Below are 21,755 nucleotides of genomic sequence, written 5' to 3' on the forward strand. Positions count from 1 at the left end.
AGAAAACTTGATCGAAGATTGCATCGAAGGATTGTTTGAATGGTGGAGAAATTACCTCGATTAACCGCCAAACAGATTCAAGTTGACCTTCAGACAAAAGGTATGACAGTCTCAACCTTCAAAGAAAAGAACACCTTCCCTACAGTCAAACATGGAGGAGGTTCAGTGATGTTTTTGGGTTCCTGTGCTGCCTCTGGCACTGGGTGCCTTGAATGTGTGCATGGCATCATGAAATCAGGAGATTACTAAGGCATTTTGGAGCACAATGTTCAACCCAGTGTCAGAAAGCTGGGTCTCCGTCAAAGGTCATGGGTCTTGCAGCAGGACAATGACCCCAAACGCACTTCAAAAAGCACCCATGAATGGTTCAAGACAAAACGCTGGACTGTTCTGAAGTGGCCAGCAATGAGTCCAGATCTAAATACCATTGAACACCCATGGGGAGATCTGAAAACAGCATTTGGGAGAAGGCACTCTTTAAATCTGGGCGAACTGGAGCAGTTTGCACAAGAAGAGTGGGCCAAACTGCCAGTCGAGAGGTGTAGGAAGCTCATTCATGGCTATAGGAAGCGCTTGACTGTAGTTATTTTGTGCAAAGGCTACCAAATGTACTACCAAATATTAAGTCGAGGGCATCAATAATATTGTCAATGCCATTTCTTTTTATTTTCTGATTTAAAAGGATATATCAAGTTCTGAATAAAAAAAACAAAGGCTCTGTAATATTAACAGTGAAATAAAGAATTGTGGCGACCAAATACTTTTCAATTTCAACTTATTTTTAGAGAAAATTATTTGAAAAAAGTGCAAGGGTGCCAATATTTTTGGCCATGACTGTACTTAAGAAAACACAAGTCTCCAAACTCTAATTGTTTTCCCCTAATTAATTTGTAAGTTAGTTTATCCACGTGTACAAATTCTCCAAAAAAAACTCAGGCAAGACAAGCAAACATTATATTCTGTACCAATAAACATTGCACCCAGCAAATTGGAAATGTTTTCATCAAAAAGTTTCGATAACAGGTGGCGTTTTTAAACATGAAACATTTTAAAACCAAACATTACACAAAAAAAAAAAAATGCAACAAGTACAGATTCAAAGTACCCCATGCCAAATAAATAAATTAAGCACGAGGCGCCTTAGGCGCCCGTTGTTACCGCCGTGCAGCGCATAGAGAGGGAAAGGCAGTATTGGGAGGGCATAGAGAGTTGGGAGGGAGGGCAGCGCATAGAGAGTATTGGGAGGGAAAGGTGTGCAATAATTATTCATTGATTAATTATAATATATATATTGATTAATTGCATAATTAAAATCAATAAATAATGACCATAAAATATTTTCTTAATCAATTGGCTAATAGCATACCGAAACCACCAGTGTAACTTTTTGAAGTTAGTAACAATTTTTTTGTAACCGTGTAACATCCAAAGCTGTAACTTTTTGAAAATGAATTAAATAAGTCATTAATCGGAAAAAAAGAAAAGAATTGATCAATTAATAAATAATGAATCGATTAATTGATTAATCAATAAATCAAAAATATACTTTATAGCCACATCACTTGGTTACTTTCATGTCCAAATATCAACTTTCTAGCTCAAAAGGTGCCTAAGATATTGCCCAGATGAGAAAGAAAATAAATAAATGATTAATAATGAAAATAAATAAATAATAATCATAAAATAATTAAATAATGAATCAATTGGCTAATAGAATACCTAAACCACCACCGTTTCATCCGAATCTGTAGCTTAATTTTTTTTTTATAATTAACTCATCAATCAAATAATTAATAGATTAATTGATTAATCAATAAATCAAATATAGCCTTCACAGCCAAATCACTTGGTCATTGTCATGTCCAAATTTCAGCTTCCTAGCTTAAAGGATGGCTGAGATATCGCCCGGACAAACAAACAAACAAGAAAACAAGAAACCGGAGTGAAAACTGAGTACCGTATATACCGGTGTATAAGACGCACTTTTTTTATCGGAAAAAAGTCAAAAGCTGGGGGCGCGTACTATACACGGGGATACAAAAAAAAAACTCGGCTTCAAAACAAGTCAATTTTCCAATACATTTACGGAAAAAATTATTTTACGAAAAGCGATCTCGGTTGCACATTTTCCCCGTTGCGTCATGCACAATTGCGCCGACATGCAGGGCCGCCATTGCTGCTCGTTCGCCCCGGATGGCAAGCGGGTTTTGTACCATTACGCGCTTTCTTTGGATTTGCCGCTCAAAGCAACGCCGCTTCCGGAATGTGAATAGAATGGCTTTTCCCGCTCTGAAAAGCCACATCGGTTTTTTATTTTGAAGGTCTTTTATTTTACGACTGCAATTGCGTAGCAATCCGAAATTATAAGGCAGATTACCGTAAACGTCAGCTCGGACTGAAACGTCTTCATACATTCTATCCGGTTCCAGAGAAGAGAAGATCAAGATATCAAGGCGGTCGTACACTTCAGCGTTCAAACTCTCAGTCTGCCAGTCTGCAGAAGAGTTTGGGAACCGAGAAGCTGGGAGGAAGCACGGCGTGAATGAGTCTGTCATCCGGCGCTGGCGAATAACAAAGGCTTCCATAGAGGATATGCCGAGGAAGAAGAAGGCGAACAAGGGAAAATCGGCAAAGTGGCCTCAGCTGGAGGAGCGTGTCATCACCTGGGTTCGGGAGAAGAGGGCAGAGGGTCAAGCCATCTCGACACTTGCTCTCAGGCTGAAGGCAAGGAGCTTCGTTTTGGACGGAGACATCGAAGACTTCATGGCCAGCACATCGTGGGCCTACAGATTTATGGAACGCCATCATCTGTCGGTACGACCCCGCACGCACATCATCATCCCGACAATACGGCCGACAAAACGACACGCTTCCAGGCGTTCATAATCAAGCTTCGCCGGGAGCACAACTACCCGCTCAGCAGGATCGGAAACGCCGACCAGACTCATCTAACAGAGATCGGAAACGCCGACCATACCCCTCTAACCGAGATCGGAAACGCCGACCAGACCCCTCTAACCGAGATCGGAAACGCCGACCAGACCCCTCTAACCGAGATCGGAAACGCCGACAAGACCCCTCTAACCGAGATCGGAAACGTCCGACCAGACCCCTCTAACCGAGATCGGAAACGCCGACCAGACCCCTCTAACCGAGATCGGAAACACCGACCAGACCCCTCTAACCGACCCAGGCGAGGACTTGCATGCCATCTTCGAAGAGGAGAGCGACGATGAGGATTTCCTTGGCTTTAGCTGAGAAGCCCATCACACACCCAAACGGCCCTTTGCAGGGCCACAACTCCACAAGAAAGAATGTTTTCATAATCTCTCTACTCTCTCCTTTCTTATATGAAGCAAAGAAGCTCCCACGATTGCATGCACATCTGGACACTGACGCGTATGTAACAGAATACTGACTACATATAGCTAAATATTTTGAGGTTTTTTTTCCTTTCAAAATGTTCATTTTGTGCTACTTAAAGTTTGTGTACAAATGCATAGATTCACGCTACTGTAATCTGAAAATGAATGATTTTTTTTTTTTGAGGGTGGAAGTTGGGGGGTGCGTACTATACACGGGTGCGTATTATACACCGGTATATACGGTACTCCCTTTTAGGGCGCGTCATTGCCGGGTCCCCTTGCTACATGCCCGGCAAAGACGTCATGCAGCGCCTGGAGATGAAATAGGAAAGGAGCGGTGCACAAAAAGGCAGTAGGTCATTGCTTGGCAGTACAGAGAGCTTACCGACAGATTCCACAGCCACAACAATGAAACTGCTTCTTGTCTGCATCAAACAGGTGGCAGATGGAGCAGTAGTATTCACCAAACACAATTCCACAATCCTTGCACACATTCGCTGCCTGAAGGAATCACATGGAAAACAACATTGGAGAATGAGTTTGCAAAAGATGTTCTCAACCCCAAAACTCCTCCGATTTTGAAGCATTATCTGGGGAAGAAAGCATGCTGAAACAATGAGTTGAGTTGAGCAGTGGTTCTGGATTTTGGGAGTTTCACCAGAAGGGGGTTTATGGTGGACCGCATGCATCCTGCAGAAATCTAGAGGGGAGGGGGAAGAGAGTGGCATCAAAGCATGGAAATGGAAGAGGGTGCAATACGAGAAAGGAAGAGGTAGAAGACAGAGACCACCGACCTATCTGTGATGAGAAAGTGATTTCTCAACACTTTCTGACTCAGCTTTAGTGCAGAATATTCCAATGATCTAAAGGTCTTGCTTTCCATGGAGTCAAGCTGAGCAAGGTGTGAGGCAGGGAAGCCAGGCCAGAGGGGAGACTCTATCAAGTACTCTATCAAGCTGCAGATGAAGGCCTTGCAGGTGGATAGGAGTTCAGGTGTGCCAAGTAAGAACTTTGTGTGATGGTGAATACCAAGTTGGAAACAAACTTTGGAGGCAAACTTTGAAATTTAATTTGCCGAAGAAATATCATGGCTCATAGTGAGACCAGCAGTTTGAGTGATTGAACTTCCTCAAGAGGATTGTTAAGAAAATAGATTGGAGGGTTTTACCAGACAGTCCTTTCGGATGCAGATAGTGAGAGTGTGACATTTGTCTGTAATGAAAGACATTTGATTTTGTTTGACAAGCTTGCTATTTTGTCAAGGTCTGAAGAGAGGGAAGAGGATGCTGTCTGCCTATCTGTAGAGATGTCATGGCAGAGGGTGGAGTCATCAGCAAATACATAGAAGGGATTTTCCAGAGAGTCAAATAGATCATTGATGAAGATTAGGATTCAGACAGGGCTCAAACCACTGCCCCAGGGGGAATTCCAGCCTTGAGAGGGAGAAGAGATGAAAGGGTTCCGTTGAGAGCCACATGTTGGCTACAAGAGTAGAGGAGGTCAGGAAGCCTCAAACCTTAAACTTTAACTCTCAAACCTGTCTCCTTCCTCCAAATCCTGGTGGCGTGTGGTCAAATCCGTTTCTGGTGTTTGTTCCCCCTCCATCCCCTCCCTTACCTCAAATTGCGACACAGTTGACACCGCACATGACAAAGCCGAATGCCTCAACTCTGTGTTTGCCTCAAAATATTGTGTCGCAAACCCATCTCTCTCTGTTCCCACCTTTCCCAATCGAACCCAACTGCTCCTGGACTCTGTGTCCTTCTCTCCTGACAAGGTGGAGAAGTTTTTGTCAAACATCGACTCTGATTCTGCAACTGGACCAGACGGCATCAGCCCACGGGTCCTACAATCCTGCTCTGCTGCTCTATCTCACCCTCTCTCTGTTCTTTTCACCCTCTCTTTTTCTCAAGGTCATCTGCCAGCATCTTGGAAATCAGCAAACATTACCGCTTTATACAAAAAATGTGCAAAAACAGATCCTTGCAACTACAGACCAATCAGCCTGCTCCCAATTATCAGCAAAGTCATGGAATCCATCATTGCTTCGGATATCAAATCTTTCCTCTTCTCCAATGGCTTGATCTCTGATCATCCATTTGGATTCAGACCAGGCCATTCTACTCTGGACATGCTGCTTCTGCTATCTCAACAATGGATGGAGGTCCTCAATGCGAAACAGGAAATCAGAGCTGTCTCCCTTGACACATCACGTGCCTTCGATAGTCTGGCACCCAGCTCTGCTCACCAAACTCTCCTCCTATGGTATCCATGGAAATCTCCACTCATGGCTTGCGGACTTCCTCTCTGGTCGTAGGCAACGTGTGGCCCTGAATGGATTTCTCTCATCTCCCCTTCCTGTTCTGGTTGGAGTTCCCCAAGGTAGTGTTCTGGGCCCTGTGCTATTTCTGGTCTTCATCAATGATCTCTCTGACTCTCTGGAAAATCCTCTCTATCTCTTTGATGATGACTCCACTATCTGCCGCTCCATTCCTCATCGCTCAGATCGGCAGTCTGCAGCCTCCTCACTCTCTGCAGACCTGGACAAAATCACAGACTGGTCAAACAAGTGGAACATGTCTTTCAATCCTGACAAATCCCACACTCTTACTATGTCTCTCCGAAAGACTGACTGGAAAACCCTCCCATCTACTTTCTCAACAATCCTCTCCAAGAAGTTCTGTCGCTCAAGCTTTTGGGTCTCACTATCTGCCATGATCTTTCTTGGGATAAGCACATTTCCAAGCTGGCCTCCAAAGCCAGTCGCCGACTGGGCATCCTCCGTCGTGCGAAGTCCTTCCTTGGCACACCTGAGCTCCTCACCACATACAAGGCTTTCATCCGCAGCTCAATGGAATACTGTTCCCCCCTCTGGACCGGTGCTCCTGCCTCACACCGAGCTCGGCTTCACGCTGTTGAAACCAAAGCTTTCAGAATCATTGGAATCTCCTGCGATGAAGCTAACTCCGAGGGCCTTTCACTCACTCACCGCAGGCAGGTTGGTGGTCTTTCTGTCTTCTACCGAACTCCTCTCCGGCCTTGCTCCCCCAGCTCTCTGTGCTCTGTCCCCCCAATATTCCTTCAGGTCGCACAAGATCTGCCTGCAACCCTCTTATGGTTAAACTGCCAAAATCTAGGCTCTCTGCTCACCTTCACTCTTTCATTCCCCTTTTCTCCCGCCTCTGGAACAAACTCCCCCACTCCCTCCTCCAGGTCTTTAAAACAGCTGTTCACCATTATCTCTTATCTTCCCCCATCCAAAACCTTGATCTTTTCTACCCCCGCTAATTCACGCCAGATACCCTTTTTTGAAATTCCTACTTCTTTCCTGGAAGTCCTTGCAGTGTTGGTGTTTTATACTTCTCCCACCTCCCCCCAAGCCCTCCCCCTCCCACATTTCTCTCGATGTCCTTGCTCTCAAATGTTGTGTTTGTGTCTTTCCCCCTCTCTCCCCATCTTGTGTTCCGCTCCCCTTATTTTGTGTTTTATGTGTCGGTTGCCTTTTTGTGTGATTAATGTTCGCTCTTTCACGAGCCTCGATTTTGTATTCAAAAAAGAAAAAGAAAAAAAAAGCCATGTGTGGAGTTGGCTTTGGATGCCATATGCAGAGGGTTTGGAGAGCAAGGTGGGATGCCAGACTATCAAAACCATGAGATATGTCCAAAGAGATGGCCTGGTTCTCATGTCTGACATTGACGGCCTCCATTCAATTTTAGGAGAGCAGAAGGAGCATGTCTAAGATAGAGCGCCTGGTCTGAATCTGAATTGATATGAGGCTGTTAGAGAAAAGGAATGATTTTATATCAACTGCGATGATAGATTCCATGACCTTGCTGATGAGTGGAAGTAAGCTAATCGGTCTGTAGTTAAGGGGATCCGTTTTTCCACGTTTTTAATGAAATAAAAAGTGATGTTGGGAGGATTTCTAAGATCAGCAGAGGTTTTTAGAACACATGAGCTGATGCCATCCAGTCCAGTTGCAGAATCAGAGTCGAGGGTTGCCAGAAACCTCTCCACCTTCTCAGGTGCAAAGGACAGTCCAGGGGAGAGGGGTTGGGGACACCGTATTTGGAAGCAAACACAGAATTGAGGCATTCGGCCTTCTCATGAGCAGAGTTAGGGTTGGGACAGGGATGGAAGGGGAACATACTCTGGAGACAGACTTAACAAGGCACCACCAGGTTATTTTCAGAGGAAGACAAGTTTAAAAGTTCAATCTTGAGGTTAGACAGAGGTTTTTATGGCTCCGCTGAGAGTGGACACGCAGTTCTTGCGGACATTTTGGAATGAAATGAGATTGCCTTTGGTTGGGTTTGATTTCAAGGAAGAGAAGGCAAGATGTTTCAGAGCAACTGCCTCACTACAGGATTCATTGTACCATGGGTGGGAAGAGGGGTAGGATAACTGAAGACAAGATCAAATGGATCTGTGCAAAAGAGAGCAGGTTTCTGTGGAAGAATTCCCAGGTGGAGTTATCATTAGGGGCAGCAGATATAGGAGACCATTCCTGAAGAGACATGGCTGCTTGCAGTTCTTGTTAATGTGCCTCAGTGAACTGCCACATGAGCCAGCACTGATGCAGCTCTATGAGAATTGCCAGGGAGATGTTGACTCTCACAAGCATGCCATAAGATGAGCCAATTGGAGCAGATGAAGAACAGGAGACATGGTGTAAAGTTACTGTCTAATGGTGCAAAGTTTTTTGGGGGAAAGATGCAAAGTGAACATATAAAGATTCATGGTCAGATGTAATTCTAACAGTAAAATAGTCTCCTAACAGTAAAATAGTCTCCCTTTGAATTTTAAAACTTTTAGTCTTGCAGATTGCACATTTTGTAGAACACATTTGACCCACAACTCATCTATCCACTTCACATGCAACTAACAAAGTAAATAATGTTAGCCATCTTGCTGCCATGCAGTTGCTATCAAATATTGTACAAGCATACATTTCTCTATTACAAACCAAATACTTGGTCTTCACATCACGAGATGGTATAGCATTTTAAAATTATGCTCATAATTAATGAAGTCCCAGATTATAAATGAGGCAAGTATGAAACTGAAACAAACACAAAACAAACAAACAAACAAACAAACAAACAAACAAACAAACAAACAAACACACACACACACACACACACACACACACACACACACACACACACACACACACACACACACACACACACACACACACACACACACACACACACACACACACACACACACACTCCTGACCGGTTGTTCGGTGCCACATTGTAAACACTTGACAGTTGTCACAGCAAAACGATCCATTGTGTGCTCCTTGACATCATCATGACAGAGGCGGCAGACGAAGAATTCACCGCAACACTTTGCCTGTGGTATGATCGATTCATGGTCAGATTCATGGTCAGATTCTTTGCCTGTGGTGTTAGAAAGCACTGTAATTTTTTTGTCATGACAAGAAAAGTACTAATTTGTTGAAAAGGATGTCAAATGTCACATTGTCCATATATGCAATCTTTATTTATTATATGGTACTTTTCCATTAAGCATGAAAATTACAAAAGTCTTGGGGGGTCGGGGGGAGTGGCGGGTCATGCCGCTCTAGGTGGGAGGGGCTATTACATGTCTCTACCTTTTACAGTACAGTATTCCTGCCCTCACGTTTTCCAGTGCAGTGAGGTGTTTTTAATGACATAGTGAGAGGTTTTTTGGAGAGGTATTTTGAGTTACACGTTTGAATAAGGACAATAACATAACCCCCTGGCTGAGGTCCTTCTCGTCTATATAAAAACCACCTTTAGAGGCCATTTTTCCCCGCAAAGCGGGGGTTGGCCTTTTTCGGGAACCGTGGTTGTTGTTGTTTTTTCGGTCCCCTTTTTGAAGCAATGTTTTACGGCCGGATGCCCTTCCTGACGCCAACCCTTTTTGCCGCCTTGAACGACAAACAGGGAATTACCAGTGAACTGGTACTCAAATAGCCGACCTCGGAAGGATGACAGGCTGAGTCAACCCCCCTGGTGTTAATTCAGCGATCGACCGGGATTCGAACCCAGGATCCTAGGATCCTAAGCCGGCACCCTAGCCGCTAGCCCAACACCAGGGAATGATAAAGCATAATGCATGACTGTATGCCTGCCTGTCTGTAGGTCCCTGAACTATTCCATTAGTTTTGGGGTTAGCCCCACCAAACTTTCTGTGGCACCTTTTGCGATCCCAGACATGGTGGGAGGTTTCATGAATTTTTCAATAAAATTATGATTTTGAGTTTCCACCCGTACAAACTGCTCTCGCTCTCTCCACATGTAAACCCATTCACGGGTTTGACATTAGCAGTTTCACCATTTACCACATGTGGAAACATTTGCTGGTTCGGTAATATCTCAATACAATCGAGATTGCTCTGCATATAAACATATTCGCGACTTCGGCAATTTCTCAATACAATTGAGAGTCTAGGTTTCTACCCGTGAATTGCTGCAGTTTTTTGTGTGTAAACGCATTCGCGGATTCGGCATTTGCAGTTTTGACATTGGCCGTGTATAGAAACATCACATAACTTCTAGTGGGCTCAGCTGCAGTAAGTTTTTGCCCAAGTCATTCACGAACTGGATGGCCATGCCTGACGTTCAACTGAAGGTGGCACAGGAATGTGGAATTTATTGGTAGTTTTGCAGTGAATTAAATTGTCCAAGAGTAACACATTCAGTCGAACGTCAGGCATAGGGAGTTCGGCATTCGCCATTTCCGCATTATTTCTGCTTTTTGGGTCCCTGCACGTGTCCTAAAGTGGGTGGGAGTTTTCATAAAATCTCTCAAAACAATTTTTTTTTTTTTAGATTTTGGGCTCCTACATGTGCGTAGCATGATGGTTTTTAGCACGGGTCCCTCACTAGTAAATAAACAAGTACAAAAAGTTTTAATTAAAACAAAAACCGCGTCGATGTTACACAATGCCTAGATGCAGCTGTGCCTATAACGTCAATGTTATAGGCACAGGACATTCCTATTGATTCGATTACTTGATGTTATTTTTGTGCAAAGTGAAAATATATCTCGGCAATTTCCCGAGTGTGGCGACGAATTTTTAATATATCTCGGCATTTTCCCGTCTGTTATTTCAGGCGGTGTATGACTGACCATGCCGCAATTAAAAAAAAAAAAATCTCGGCAATTTCCCATGTGTGGCGACACGTGAACGAAGCTATGCTCCTCTCTCCACATTATTGTGATGACGTATAAATTAAATATTTCATCGTGACGATTGTCATCAAATGGACGAATTTTTAATATATCTCGGCATTTTCCCGTCTGTTATTTCGGGCGGTGTATGACTGAGCATGCCGCGATTTAAACAAAATATATATATATCGGCATTTTCCCGTCTGTTATTTCGGGTGGTGTATGACTGAGCATGCCGCGATTTAAACAAAATATATCTCAATGGACTTGAAGTTACAGGCCTTTGAGAATTCATTTCGTTCTATAAAGGGCAACTTTCATCGGATTTTCTTCCCGTTTTTTTTCAACCGAGTCTAAAACTATGTTAGCGACTGTGAAAAATGAAATGATATATCGAATTTGATTTGAAATAAAACTGTGTGAGAGAGGAAGACACCACGGGCCTACAAAACAGGCCTCAAAGCTATGCGAGTTAATAAAATGGTGGATATTTGTTTATATGAAGCCTCTCCCAAAATGGGTGGAGCTATGGTTCCCAGAATGGGTGGAGCTTCGAGGTTTTGTCTTCTCTGCAAGAAGAAGAACAAGAAGAAGAAGAAGAAGAAGAAGAAGAACAACAACAACAACAGCAGAGGGCACTCTATGAGCAGCGTCTGCGATGCGGCTAAAAGATGAAGTCTTTGAATGTGCGTGTCATACGGGTGGTAAAAGGGGGTTTTAGGGTGGTAAAATATACTGGGGAGTTAAGAGTACAGCACAGTCCCAGTCAGCTATAGGTAAAGATAGTAGGGTTTTACGTTGTATTTACAAGGGGGTGAATTACAAAACAAAAAGGTAGTTTAAACAAGTACAGATACATTCAAAGTACACCGCCCCCATGCCACATAAATAAATACCCTCAAGCACGGCATTGTCGGGGCGCCTTCAGCCATGCAGCTCATAGACTGTATTGGGAGGAAGAGGTGTACAATAATTGATTGATTAATTGCATAATTAAAAGAAATAAATAACGACCATAAAAATATTTTCTTAATCAATTGGCTAATAGCATACCTAAACCACCCATGCTTCATTCGAAGCTGTAAATTTTGAAAATTAATGAAGTCACTAATCAGAAAAAATAATAATAATAATTGATTCATTCATAAATAATTAATCAATCAATTGATTAATCAATAAATCAAAAACAAGTACAGATACATTCAAAGTACACCGCCCCCATGCGAAATAATTAAATATCCTACAGTGCGGCATTGCCGGGGCGCCTCTGGCACCCAGCAATACCGCAGTGCAGCTCATAGAGGCTGCATTGGGAGGGAGAGGTGGACACTAATTGATTGATTAATTGTATAATTAAAATCAATAAAAGATTATCAGAAAATATTTTCTTAATCAATTGGCTAATAGCTTAACTAAACCACTAGTGCTTCATCCGAAGATGTATCTTTTAGAAATGTAATTAAATAAGTCATTAATAAAAAATTAAATAATTTCTTGATTAATCAATAAATAATTAATCAATTAATCAATAAATAATTAATCGATTAAATGATTAATCAATAAATCAAAAATATCCTTGATAGCCACATCACTTGGTCACTGTCATGTCCAAATATTAGCTTCCCAGCTCAAAAGCTTCCTGAGATATTGGCCAAATGAGAAAGAAAATAAATAAATGATTAATAATGAAAATAAATAAATAATAATCATTAAAAAATTAAATTATTAATCAATTCGGTCACAGAACACATAAACCACCACCATTTCATCAGAATCTGTAACTGATTTTGTTTTTTGTTTTAGTAATTAATCGAATAATTAAATAATTAATTGATTAATTGATTAATTAATAAATCAAAAATAGCCTTTGCAGCCAAATCACCTGGTCATTGGCATGTCCAAATATCAGCTTCCCCAGCTCAAAAGGTGCTTGAGATATTGCCCAGATGAGAAAATAAATCAATGATAAATAATGAAAATAAATAAACAATAATCATAAAAAAATTAAATAGTTAATCAATTGGCTCATAGAATACATAAACCACCACCATTTCATCCGAATCTGTAACTTAAAAAAATAATTAATTCGGTTATTCATCGAATAATTAAATAATTAATCGATTAAATAATTAATCAATAAATCAAAAATATCCTTGATAGCCACATCACTTGGTCACTCATGTCCAAATATTAGCTTCTGAGCTCAAAAGGTGCCTGAGATATTGGCCAAATGAGAAAGAAGATAAATAAATGATTAATAATGAAAATAAATAAATAATAATCATAAAAAAATTAAATTATTAATCAATTTGGTCAGAGAACAAATAAACCACCACCATTTCATCAGAATCTGTCACTTAAATTTTTTTAGTCATTAATCGAATAATTAAAGAATTAATCGATTAATTAATTAATTAATCAATTAATCAAAAATAGCCTTTGCAGCCAAATCACCTTGTCATTGGCATGTCCAAATATCAGCTTCCTAAGTGAAAAGGTGCCTGAGTTAATGGTCAGAAGATAAAGGAAATTAAATAAATATCCTACAGCGCGGCATTGCCGGGGCGCCTTGGGCGCCCGGCAATACCGCAGTGCAGCTCATTGAGGCTGCATTGGGAGGGAGAGGTGTGCACTAATTGATTGATTAATTAATTGTATAATTAAAATCAATAAAAGATTATCACAAAATATTTTCTTAATCATTGGCTAAGAGCATAACTAAACCACTAGTGCTTCATCCGAAGATGTATCTTTTAGAAATTTAATTAAATAACTCATAAATAAAAAATTTAATAATTAATTGATTAATCAATAAATAATTAATCGATTAATCAATAAATAATTAATCGATTAAATGATTAATCAATAAATCAAAAATATCCTTGATAGCCACATCACTTGGTCACTGTCATGTCCAAATATTAGCTTCCCAGCTCAAAAGGTGCCTGAGATATTGGCCAAATGAGAAAGAAAATAAATAAATGATTAATATTGAAAACAAATAAATAATAATCATTAAAAAATTAAATTATTAATCAATTCGGTCAGAGAACACATAAACCACCACCATTTCATCAGAATCTGTCACTGAAAAAATAATATTTTTTTAGTAATTAATCGAATAATTAAATAATTAATCGATTAATTCATCAATCAATAAATCAAAAATATCCTTGATAGCCACATCACTTGGTCACTCCTGTCCAAATATTAGCTTCCGAGCTCAAAAGGTGCCTGAGATATTGGCCAAAAGAGAAAGAAAATAAATAAATGATTAATAATGAAAATAAATAAATAATAATCATGAAAAAATTAAATTATTAATCAATTCGGTCAGAGAACACATAAACCACCACCACTTCATCAGAATCTATAACTTTAAAAAAAAAAAAAAATTGTCATTAATAGATTAATTAAATAATTAATCGATTAATTGATTAATTCATTAATTAATTAATCAAAAATAGCCTTTGCAGCCAAATCACTTGGTCATTGGCATGTCCAAATATCAGCTTCCTAACTCAAAAGGTGCCTGAGTTAATGGTCAGAAGAGAAAGGAAATTTGCTTAATTAAATAAGTACTTCATTAATCGCAAATAATTAAATAACTCCTCAATTAACTGATTAATCAAAAAACAAAAAATACCGTTTTTGAGAAAGGATTTGCTCACTATTGTGCCGAAATTTCAGCTTCCTAGCTCAAAGGATGGCTGAGATATCGCCCGGACAAACAAACAAACAAACAAGAAAGAAAGAAAACAAGTACAGATACATTCAAAGTACACCGCCCCATGCCAAATAATTAAATATGCTGCAGCGCGGCATTGCCGGGGCGCCTCCGGCGCCCGGCAATACCGCAGTGCAGCTCATTGAGGCTGCATTGGGAGGGAGAGGTGTACACTAATTGATTGATTAATTGTATAATTAAAATCAATAAAAGATTATCACAAAATATTTTCATAATCAATTGGCTAAACGCATAACTAAACCACTAGTGCTTCATCCGAAGATGTATATTTTAGAAATTTAATTAAATAAGTCATTTATAAAAAATTAAATAATTAATTGATTACTCAATAAATAATTAATAGATGAAATGATTAATCAATAAATCAAAAATATCCTTGATAGCCACATCACTTGGTCACTCATGTCCAAATATTAGCTTCCCAGCTCAAAAGGTGCCTGAGATATTGGCCAAATGAGAAAGAAAATAAATAAATGATTAATAATGAAAATAAATAAATAATAATCATAAAAAAATTAAATTATTAATCAATTTGGTCAGAGAACACATAAACTACCACTATTTCATCAGAATCTGTAACTTAAAAAAAAAATTTTTTTTGGTCATTAATCGAATAATTAAATAATTAATCGATTAATTGATTAATTAATAAATCAAAAATATCCTTTGCAGCCAAATCACCTGGTCATTGGCATCTCCAAATATCAGCTTCCTAACTCAAAAGGTGCCTGAGTTAATGGTCAGAAGAGAAAGGAAATTTAATTAATTAAATAAGTACTTAATTAATCGCTAATAATTAAATAATTCCTCAATTTATTGATTAATCAAAAAAAAAAAATACCGTTTTTGACAAAGCACTTTCTCACTATTGTGCCAAAATTTCAGCTTCCTAGCTCAAAGGATGGCTGAGATATCGCCCGGACAACCAAGAAAGAAAACAAACAAACAAGAAACAAGTACACATACATTCAAAGTACACCGCCCCATGCCAAATAATTAAATATGCTGCAGCGCGGCATTGCCGGGGCGCCTCTGGCGCCCGGCAATACCGCAGTGCAGCTCATTGAGGCTGCATTGGGAGGGAGAGGTGTACACTAATTGATTGATTAATTGTATAATTAAAATCAATAAAAGATTATCACAAAATATTTTCATAATCAATTGGCTAATCGCATAACTAAACCACTGGTGCTTCATCCGAAGATGTATCTTTTAGAAATTTAATTAAATAAGTCACTTATAAATAATTAAATAATTAATTGATTACTCAATAAATAATTAATCGATTAATCAATAAATAATTAATAGATGAAATGATTAATCAATAAATCAAAAATATCCTTGATAGCCACATCACTTGGTCACTCATGTCCAAATATTAGCTTCCCAGCTCAAAAGGTGCCTGAGATATTGGCCAAATGAGAAAGAAAATAAATAAATGATTAATAATGAAAATAAATAAATAACAAATGAGAAAGAAAATAAATAAATGATTAATAATGAAAATAAATAAATAATAATCATAAAAAAATTAAATTATTAATCAATTTGGTCAGAGAACACATAAACTACCACTATTTCATCAGAATCTGTAACTTTAAAAAAAAAAATTTTTTTGTCATTAATCGAATAATTAAATAATTAATCGATTAATTGATTAATTAATAAATCAAAAATATCCTTTGCAGTCTAATCACCTGGTCATTGGCATGTCCAAATATCAGCTTCCTAACTCAAAAGGTGCCTGAGTTAATGGTCAGAAGAGAAAGGAAATTTGATTAATTAAATAAGTACTTAATTAATCGCTAATAATTAAATAACTCCTCAATTTATTGATTAATCAAAAAAAAAAAAATACCGTTTTTGACAAAGGACTTGCTCACTATTGTGCTGAAATTTCAGCTTCCTAGCTCAAAGGATGGCTGAGATATCGCCCGGACAACCAAGAAAGAAAACAAACAAACAAGAAAGAAAACAAGTACACATACATTCAAAGTACACCGCCCCATGCCAAATAATTAAATATGCTGCAGCGCGGCATTGCCGGGGCGCCTCCGGCGCCCGGCAATACCGCAGTGCAGCTCATTGAGGCTGCATTGGGAGGGAGAGGTGTACACTAATTGATTGATTAATTGTATAATTAAAATCAATAAAAGATTATCACAAAATATTTTCATAATCAATTGGCTAATCGCATAACTAAACCAGTAGTGCTTCATCCGAAGATGTATCTTTTAGAAATTTAATTAAATAAGTCATTTATAAAAAATTAAATAATTAATTGATTACTCAATAAATAATTAATCGATTAATCAATAAATACTTAATAGATGAAATGATTAATCAATAAATCAAAAATATCCTTGATAGCCACATCACTTGGTCACTCATGTCCAAATATTAGCTTCCCAGCTCAAAAGGTGCCTGAGATATTGGCCAAATGAGAAAGAAAATAAATAAATGATTAATAATAAAAATAAATAAATAATAATCATAAAAAAATTAAATTATTAATCAATTTGGTCAGAGAACACATAAACTACCACTATTTCATCAGAATCTGTAACTTTAAAAAAAAAAAAATTTTTGTCATTAATCGAATAATTAAATAATTAATCGATTAATTGATTAATTAATAAATCAAAAATATCCTTTGCAGCCAAATCACCTGGTCATTGGCATGTCCAAATATCAGCTTCCTAACTCAAAAGGTGCCTGAGTTAATGGTCAGAAGAGAAATGAAATTTAATTAATTAAATAAGTACTTAATTAAACGCTAATAATTAAATAACTCCTCAATTAATTGATTATTCAAAAAACAAAAAATACCGTATTTGACAAAGGACCTGCTCACTACTGTGCCGAAATTTCAGCTTCCTAGCTCAAAGGATGGCTGAGATATCGTCCGGACAACCAAGAAAACAAACAAGAAACCAGAGTGAAAACTGAGTACTCTCTTTCAGCGTGCGTCACTGCCGAGCCCCCTTTGGTGCCCGGCAATGACGATTTGCAATGCCTGGAGATGGCATAGGAAAGGAGCGGTGTACAACAAACAAACAACCAGAGTGAAAACTGAGTACTCCCTTTCAGCATGCGTCACTGCCGAGCCCCCTTTGGTGCCCAGCAATGACGATTTGCAATGCCTGGAGATGGCATAGGAAAGGTGCGGTGTACAATATCCTTTATAGCCACATCACTTGGTCAATGTCATGTCCAAATATTAGCTTCCTAGCTCAAAAGGTGCCTGAGATATTGCCCAGATGAGAAAGAAAATAAATAAATGAATAATAATAAAAATAAATAAATAAAAATCATAAAATAATGAAATAATTAATCAATTGGCTAATAGAATACCTAAACCACCAACGTTTCATCCGAATCTGTAACTTTAAAAAAAATTAGTCAATCAAGTCATTAATCAAATAATTAAATAATTAATCGATTCATTGATAAATCAATAAATTCAAAATATCCTCCACATCACTTGGTCACTGTCCTGTCCAAATATCATCTTCCTAGATCAAAAGGTGCCTGAGATCATTTCCAGAAGAGAAAGGAAATAAATAAGTACTTAATTAATCAATAATAATTAAGTAACTAATCAATTAATTGATTAATCAAAAAAAATACCGTTTTTGCCAAAGCACTTGCTCATTATTGTGCCGAAAGTTCAGCTTCCTAGCTCAAAGGATGGCTGAGATATCGCCCAGACAAACAAACAAACAAACAAACAAGAAAACAAGAAACCGGAGTGAAAACTGAGTACTCCTTTTCAGCGTGTGTCATTGCCGGACCCCCCTTTGCTGCCTGACAATGACGTCATGCAGTGCCAGGAGATGGCATAGGAAAGGTTCAGATGGCGGTGCACAACAACGTACAGGAATTTATTGAGGTCTCATCTAAAATTGTGTTTCGTTTTGTCCACCACACCTGAGGAAGGAAATAACTGCCATCAAAAGGGCTCAGTTTAAACCAACTAGAATGATTACAGGCCTAGCTAGTTAAACACAGCTATGAGGAACGGCTGAAGGAGACAGGAGTTACTACATGGAATGGTCGTCTCCCTTGAGGTCGTGGCAGCAGAAACAGTGGATCGATTTAAACTGGAATTTGATACTTATGAGCGCATTGGGCGTAAAGAGGTAAAGGTACATTGGTAGGAAGGATAGGTATCTGAGGTATGGATGGGTGATTGCATACATACCTATGTCATGAGATCTGTGAGCAGGTACTGTCAAAAAGGTAAATGCACTCTGTTTGTTCATTCCTCACACTACAACTGCCCAAAAACAAAATTTATTTTGTAATCTATTATATCATACCGAGTCGGTGTTTCTTTGAGCAAATAATTTACATGCTTGCCAATTATCTTCATGTCCAAATATTGGACAATACGTCACCCACATTATGTGGACCTTGACAAGTTTATATCCATTTGTTGATTCTCCCTTTTCTATTCATGTTTTAGCCAATTTTAATTTAAAAGTATGCAAGTTCCTGTTTGCCTGCCATTCCTTTCCACGCTCACCGACCTCTCTCCCATGCTTGGATGATTTCACGTGACAAAATAACACATTTAAATAAGTAAATAAATAACTTCCTTTGAGCGAGGAAGCTGAAATTTGAGCACAATGGTGAACACGTGCTTTGGCAAAACTGTAATGTTTTTCTATTTTTTGATCAATTAATTACTTAATTATTATCGATTTATTAAGTAATTATTTATTTCCTTTCTCATCTGGGCAATACCTCAGGCACCTGTTGAGCTTGGAAGCTGATATTTGCACACAACAGTGACCAAGTGATGTGGCTATAAAGGATATTTTTGATTCATTGATTAATCAATCGATTAGTTATTTAACTTTTCGATTAATTACTTGATTAAAAAAAAAAAGTTACAAATTCGGATGAAACGGTGGTGGTTCAGGCATGCTATTAGCCAATTGGTTAAGAAATTCATCCTTTTACGATTATTATTTATTTATTTTAATTACACAATTAATCAATCCATTACTGCACACCACTCTTTCCCAATTCCGTCTCCAGGTACGTACTGCACGGCGGCATCGCCGGGCACCAATGGTGCCTCGGCAATGTCACGCGCTTGAGGATATGTTATTTATTTATTTGGTATGGGGCGGTGTACTATGAATGTATCTGCACTTGTCGTTTGTACTTTTGTGACGTTTTGTACATTCAATTTTTTCCCTTTAACTTGGATCATCATACTAAAATACGCAATTTGGTGTCTCTCTGTCTGACGATTTTGTGTTACTTATCAAATCTCAACCAAACTTTACAGGAGTACTAAGGGTGATACAATAAAGGTTGCAGAGAATTCATTTGACCCCCCTCCCCAAGGGGTTTTTTTCCCCACCAATGGGGTTGCAAGATGAGGTGTATATCGGTGTTAAGATAGGTTTAACATGGCGTTTTTTCAAAGTTGCTTCCAACAACAACAATAAATACAAGAGCATGTTATTAATGTTATCAATAATATATACTTATATCTAATACTAATATTATCTCCCCTCCCCAAGGAGTATTTCCTCCTTTAACAAACACCATGTATAAACATCCTATCATGCTGTTTTCGTGGGAGCACCCTTACCAGAAGTAAAAAATATTATAAACCACAAACAGGTATGATTACCTTTTGAAACAGATGCTAATGCTGTTCAACATTAAAGTGAAAGGGAAGAAACCCAGGCTATTGTCAGTTACGCAGCAGCGAGCTTGCGCTTGCCAAGCCAACAGTTTTGAATGGAGTAGTTGCTCGAATGCTTAAACCACGTGGTAAGAGCTCTTCAAGAAACTTACTAAATAAACACACCTCCCACCCCTTTCCCCTCCCTCTCTCCCTCCCCCTCCTCCAATGTTATCGAGGCCCGAACTTCTATCTGCCATGACTGACTGACATACATATACATACATACATACATATAAATAAAAAGAGAATTGCTCAATTATAACTTCGAATTGTTTGATATGTGTGTGTGTGTGTGTGTGTGTGTGTGTGTGTGTGTGTGTGTGTGTGTGTGTGTGTGTGTGTGTCATTGTGTCTGTGTGTGTGTGTGGCACCCTGGTGATGTCTGTGTCTGCCCCACTCTTCTCACCCCCACATCACTATTACTCTTCCTCATAGTCATATTAGTATTACCAGTGAATTTATCGACTGCTACTTTTCGGTTGAACTAAAATGCTGCAGACTTAGCGAAAGCACCACGGGCCAAATGGCCTCATCCTACTTTTAAATTCCTTGTGTATCCTTCCTTGTTTATTGTTGAACTTACGTATCCCTACCCTAGCCTATGGAGTATGGCCATGGGTAATGACTCATCTCATGTTAGTGAGAATTCGTACAACGAAGGACATCGATCATGCCAGCTCATCAATGAATAAAATCAAAGAATTATGAGTGACATCAATGACAGCAACAACCAAGATCAGTGAGACGAAGGAAGCGATGGTCGTGAAACTCACCAAAAGCTTACAATGCCGCTTGTAGTGTGTGCAGCTCGCTTCTTCCTTAACTGCCCCTGCCATTTTACGTCACTCTTTGACACGTCACACGAGACACGACAGATGCAAACAAACTTCATCGATCATATTTATAGCAACTCATTTTACTTTGAAACGATATTAATAAAATATAAGCATGAAATGAAAAGGGTGTGTGGAAGAAAAGATGACAAAGAAACACACTGAGGAAATATATACTATACACCGCCTAATCTGCTTTTCATGATGCTGACCGCGTCACGTTATCAATTTGCGGAAAATATTCAAAGCAAAAAGATAAAAGCAAAGTACTGTATAAATAGAAAGAGAATTGCTCAATTATAACTTCGCAATTGTTTGATTTGCATCGGCTTTCGACCACGAGTTGCGCAGCAGTATTTTGACGAAAACATGGATGCATTCCATTGCCGCTTAGCTTGCCATCATCAATGGAACACACCCCTGTATCGTGTGTGTGTGTGTGTGTGTGTGTGTGTGTGTGTGTGTGTGTGTGTGTGTGTGTGTGTGTGTGTGTGTGTGTGTGTGTGTGTGTGTGTGTGTGTGTTTCCAAATAGAATTAGTGAAATACAGTACGTATAGTAAAAATATTATTCATGAGATTGTGGCGGACACATTTATATAAATACATTTTATATATATATCAGAGTGTACGTCAGTACTCCATGTAGGGATGGTACGGAAAAAAAAATATCGGTCCCATCTGCGACATAATATCGTGTGACTACCCTCTGGTGAACACCGCAGGGTGACACGGAGGACCAAACGAGCTTAACACTCCGAGGCAGTCAGTCAAAAATATAGCGGAGAATTCGCGTAGGTGGAGGGGGGGATGGGGGGGGGGGGGGATGAGGCAAGTGGGGGAGAAACCGTAAGCGCTTACCTTCACGGATCCCACCGGCAGTCTTAAAACCTGCAATAATTAATCCAACCGACACCGGCTTAAAATGTAC

At 39.0% G+C, this 21,755-nt stretch overlaps 1 protein-coding gene across 3 annotated transcripts in view; it reads right to left on the bottom strand.

Annotated features, from left to right (window-relative positions):
* Positions 1-20,866, bottom strand: part of RCHY1 (ring finger and CHY zinc finger domain containing 1) — a 55,101-nt gene extending 34,235 nt beyond the window's left edge. The window contains exons 1-3 of one of the 3 annotated variants that reach the window (XM_068124427.2): positions 20,767-20,866; positions 8,607-8,726; positions 3,751-3,866 (exon numbers count right to left, since the gene is read on the bottom strand). In XM_068124427.2, the coding sequence (XP_067980528.1) occupies positions 3,751-3,866; positions 8,607-8,726; positions 20,767-20,829 (299 nt within the window). In that variant the 5' untranslated portion in view covers positions 20,830-20,866. Of the gene's footprint in view, positions 1-3,750; positions 3,867-8,606; positions 8,774-20,766 lie in introns of all 3 variants that reach the window. The other 2 variants (XM_068124428.2, XM_078783245.1) reach the window with 2 other exon arrangements.
* Positions 20,867-21,755: the final 889 nt, after the last annotated feature.

The sequence above is a fragment of the Myxine glutinosa genome, chromosome 8 (genome assembly GCF_964187855.1).
Source record: "Myxine glutinosa chromosome 8, kmMyxGlut1.1, whole genome shotgun sequence".
Taxonomy (NCBI): Eukaryota; Metazoa; Chordata; class Myxini; order Myxiniformes; family Myxinidae; genus Myxine; species Myxine glutinosa.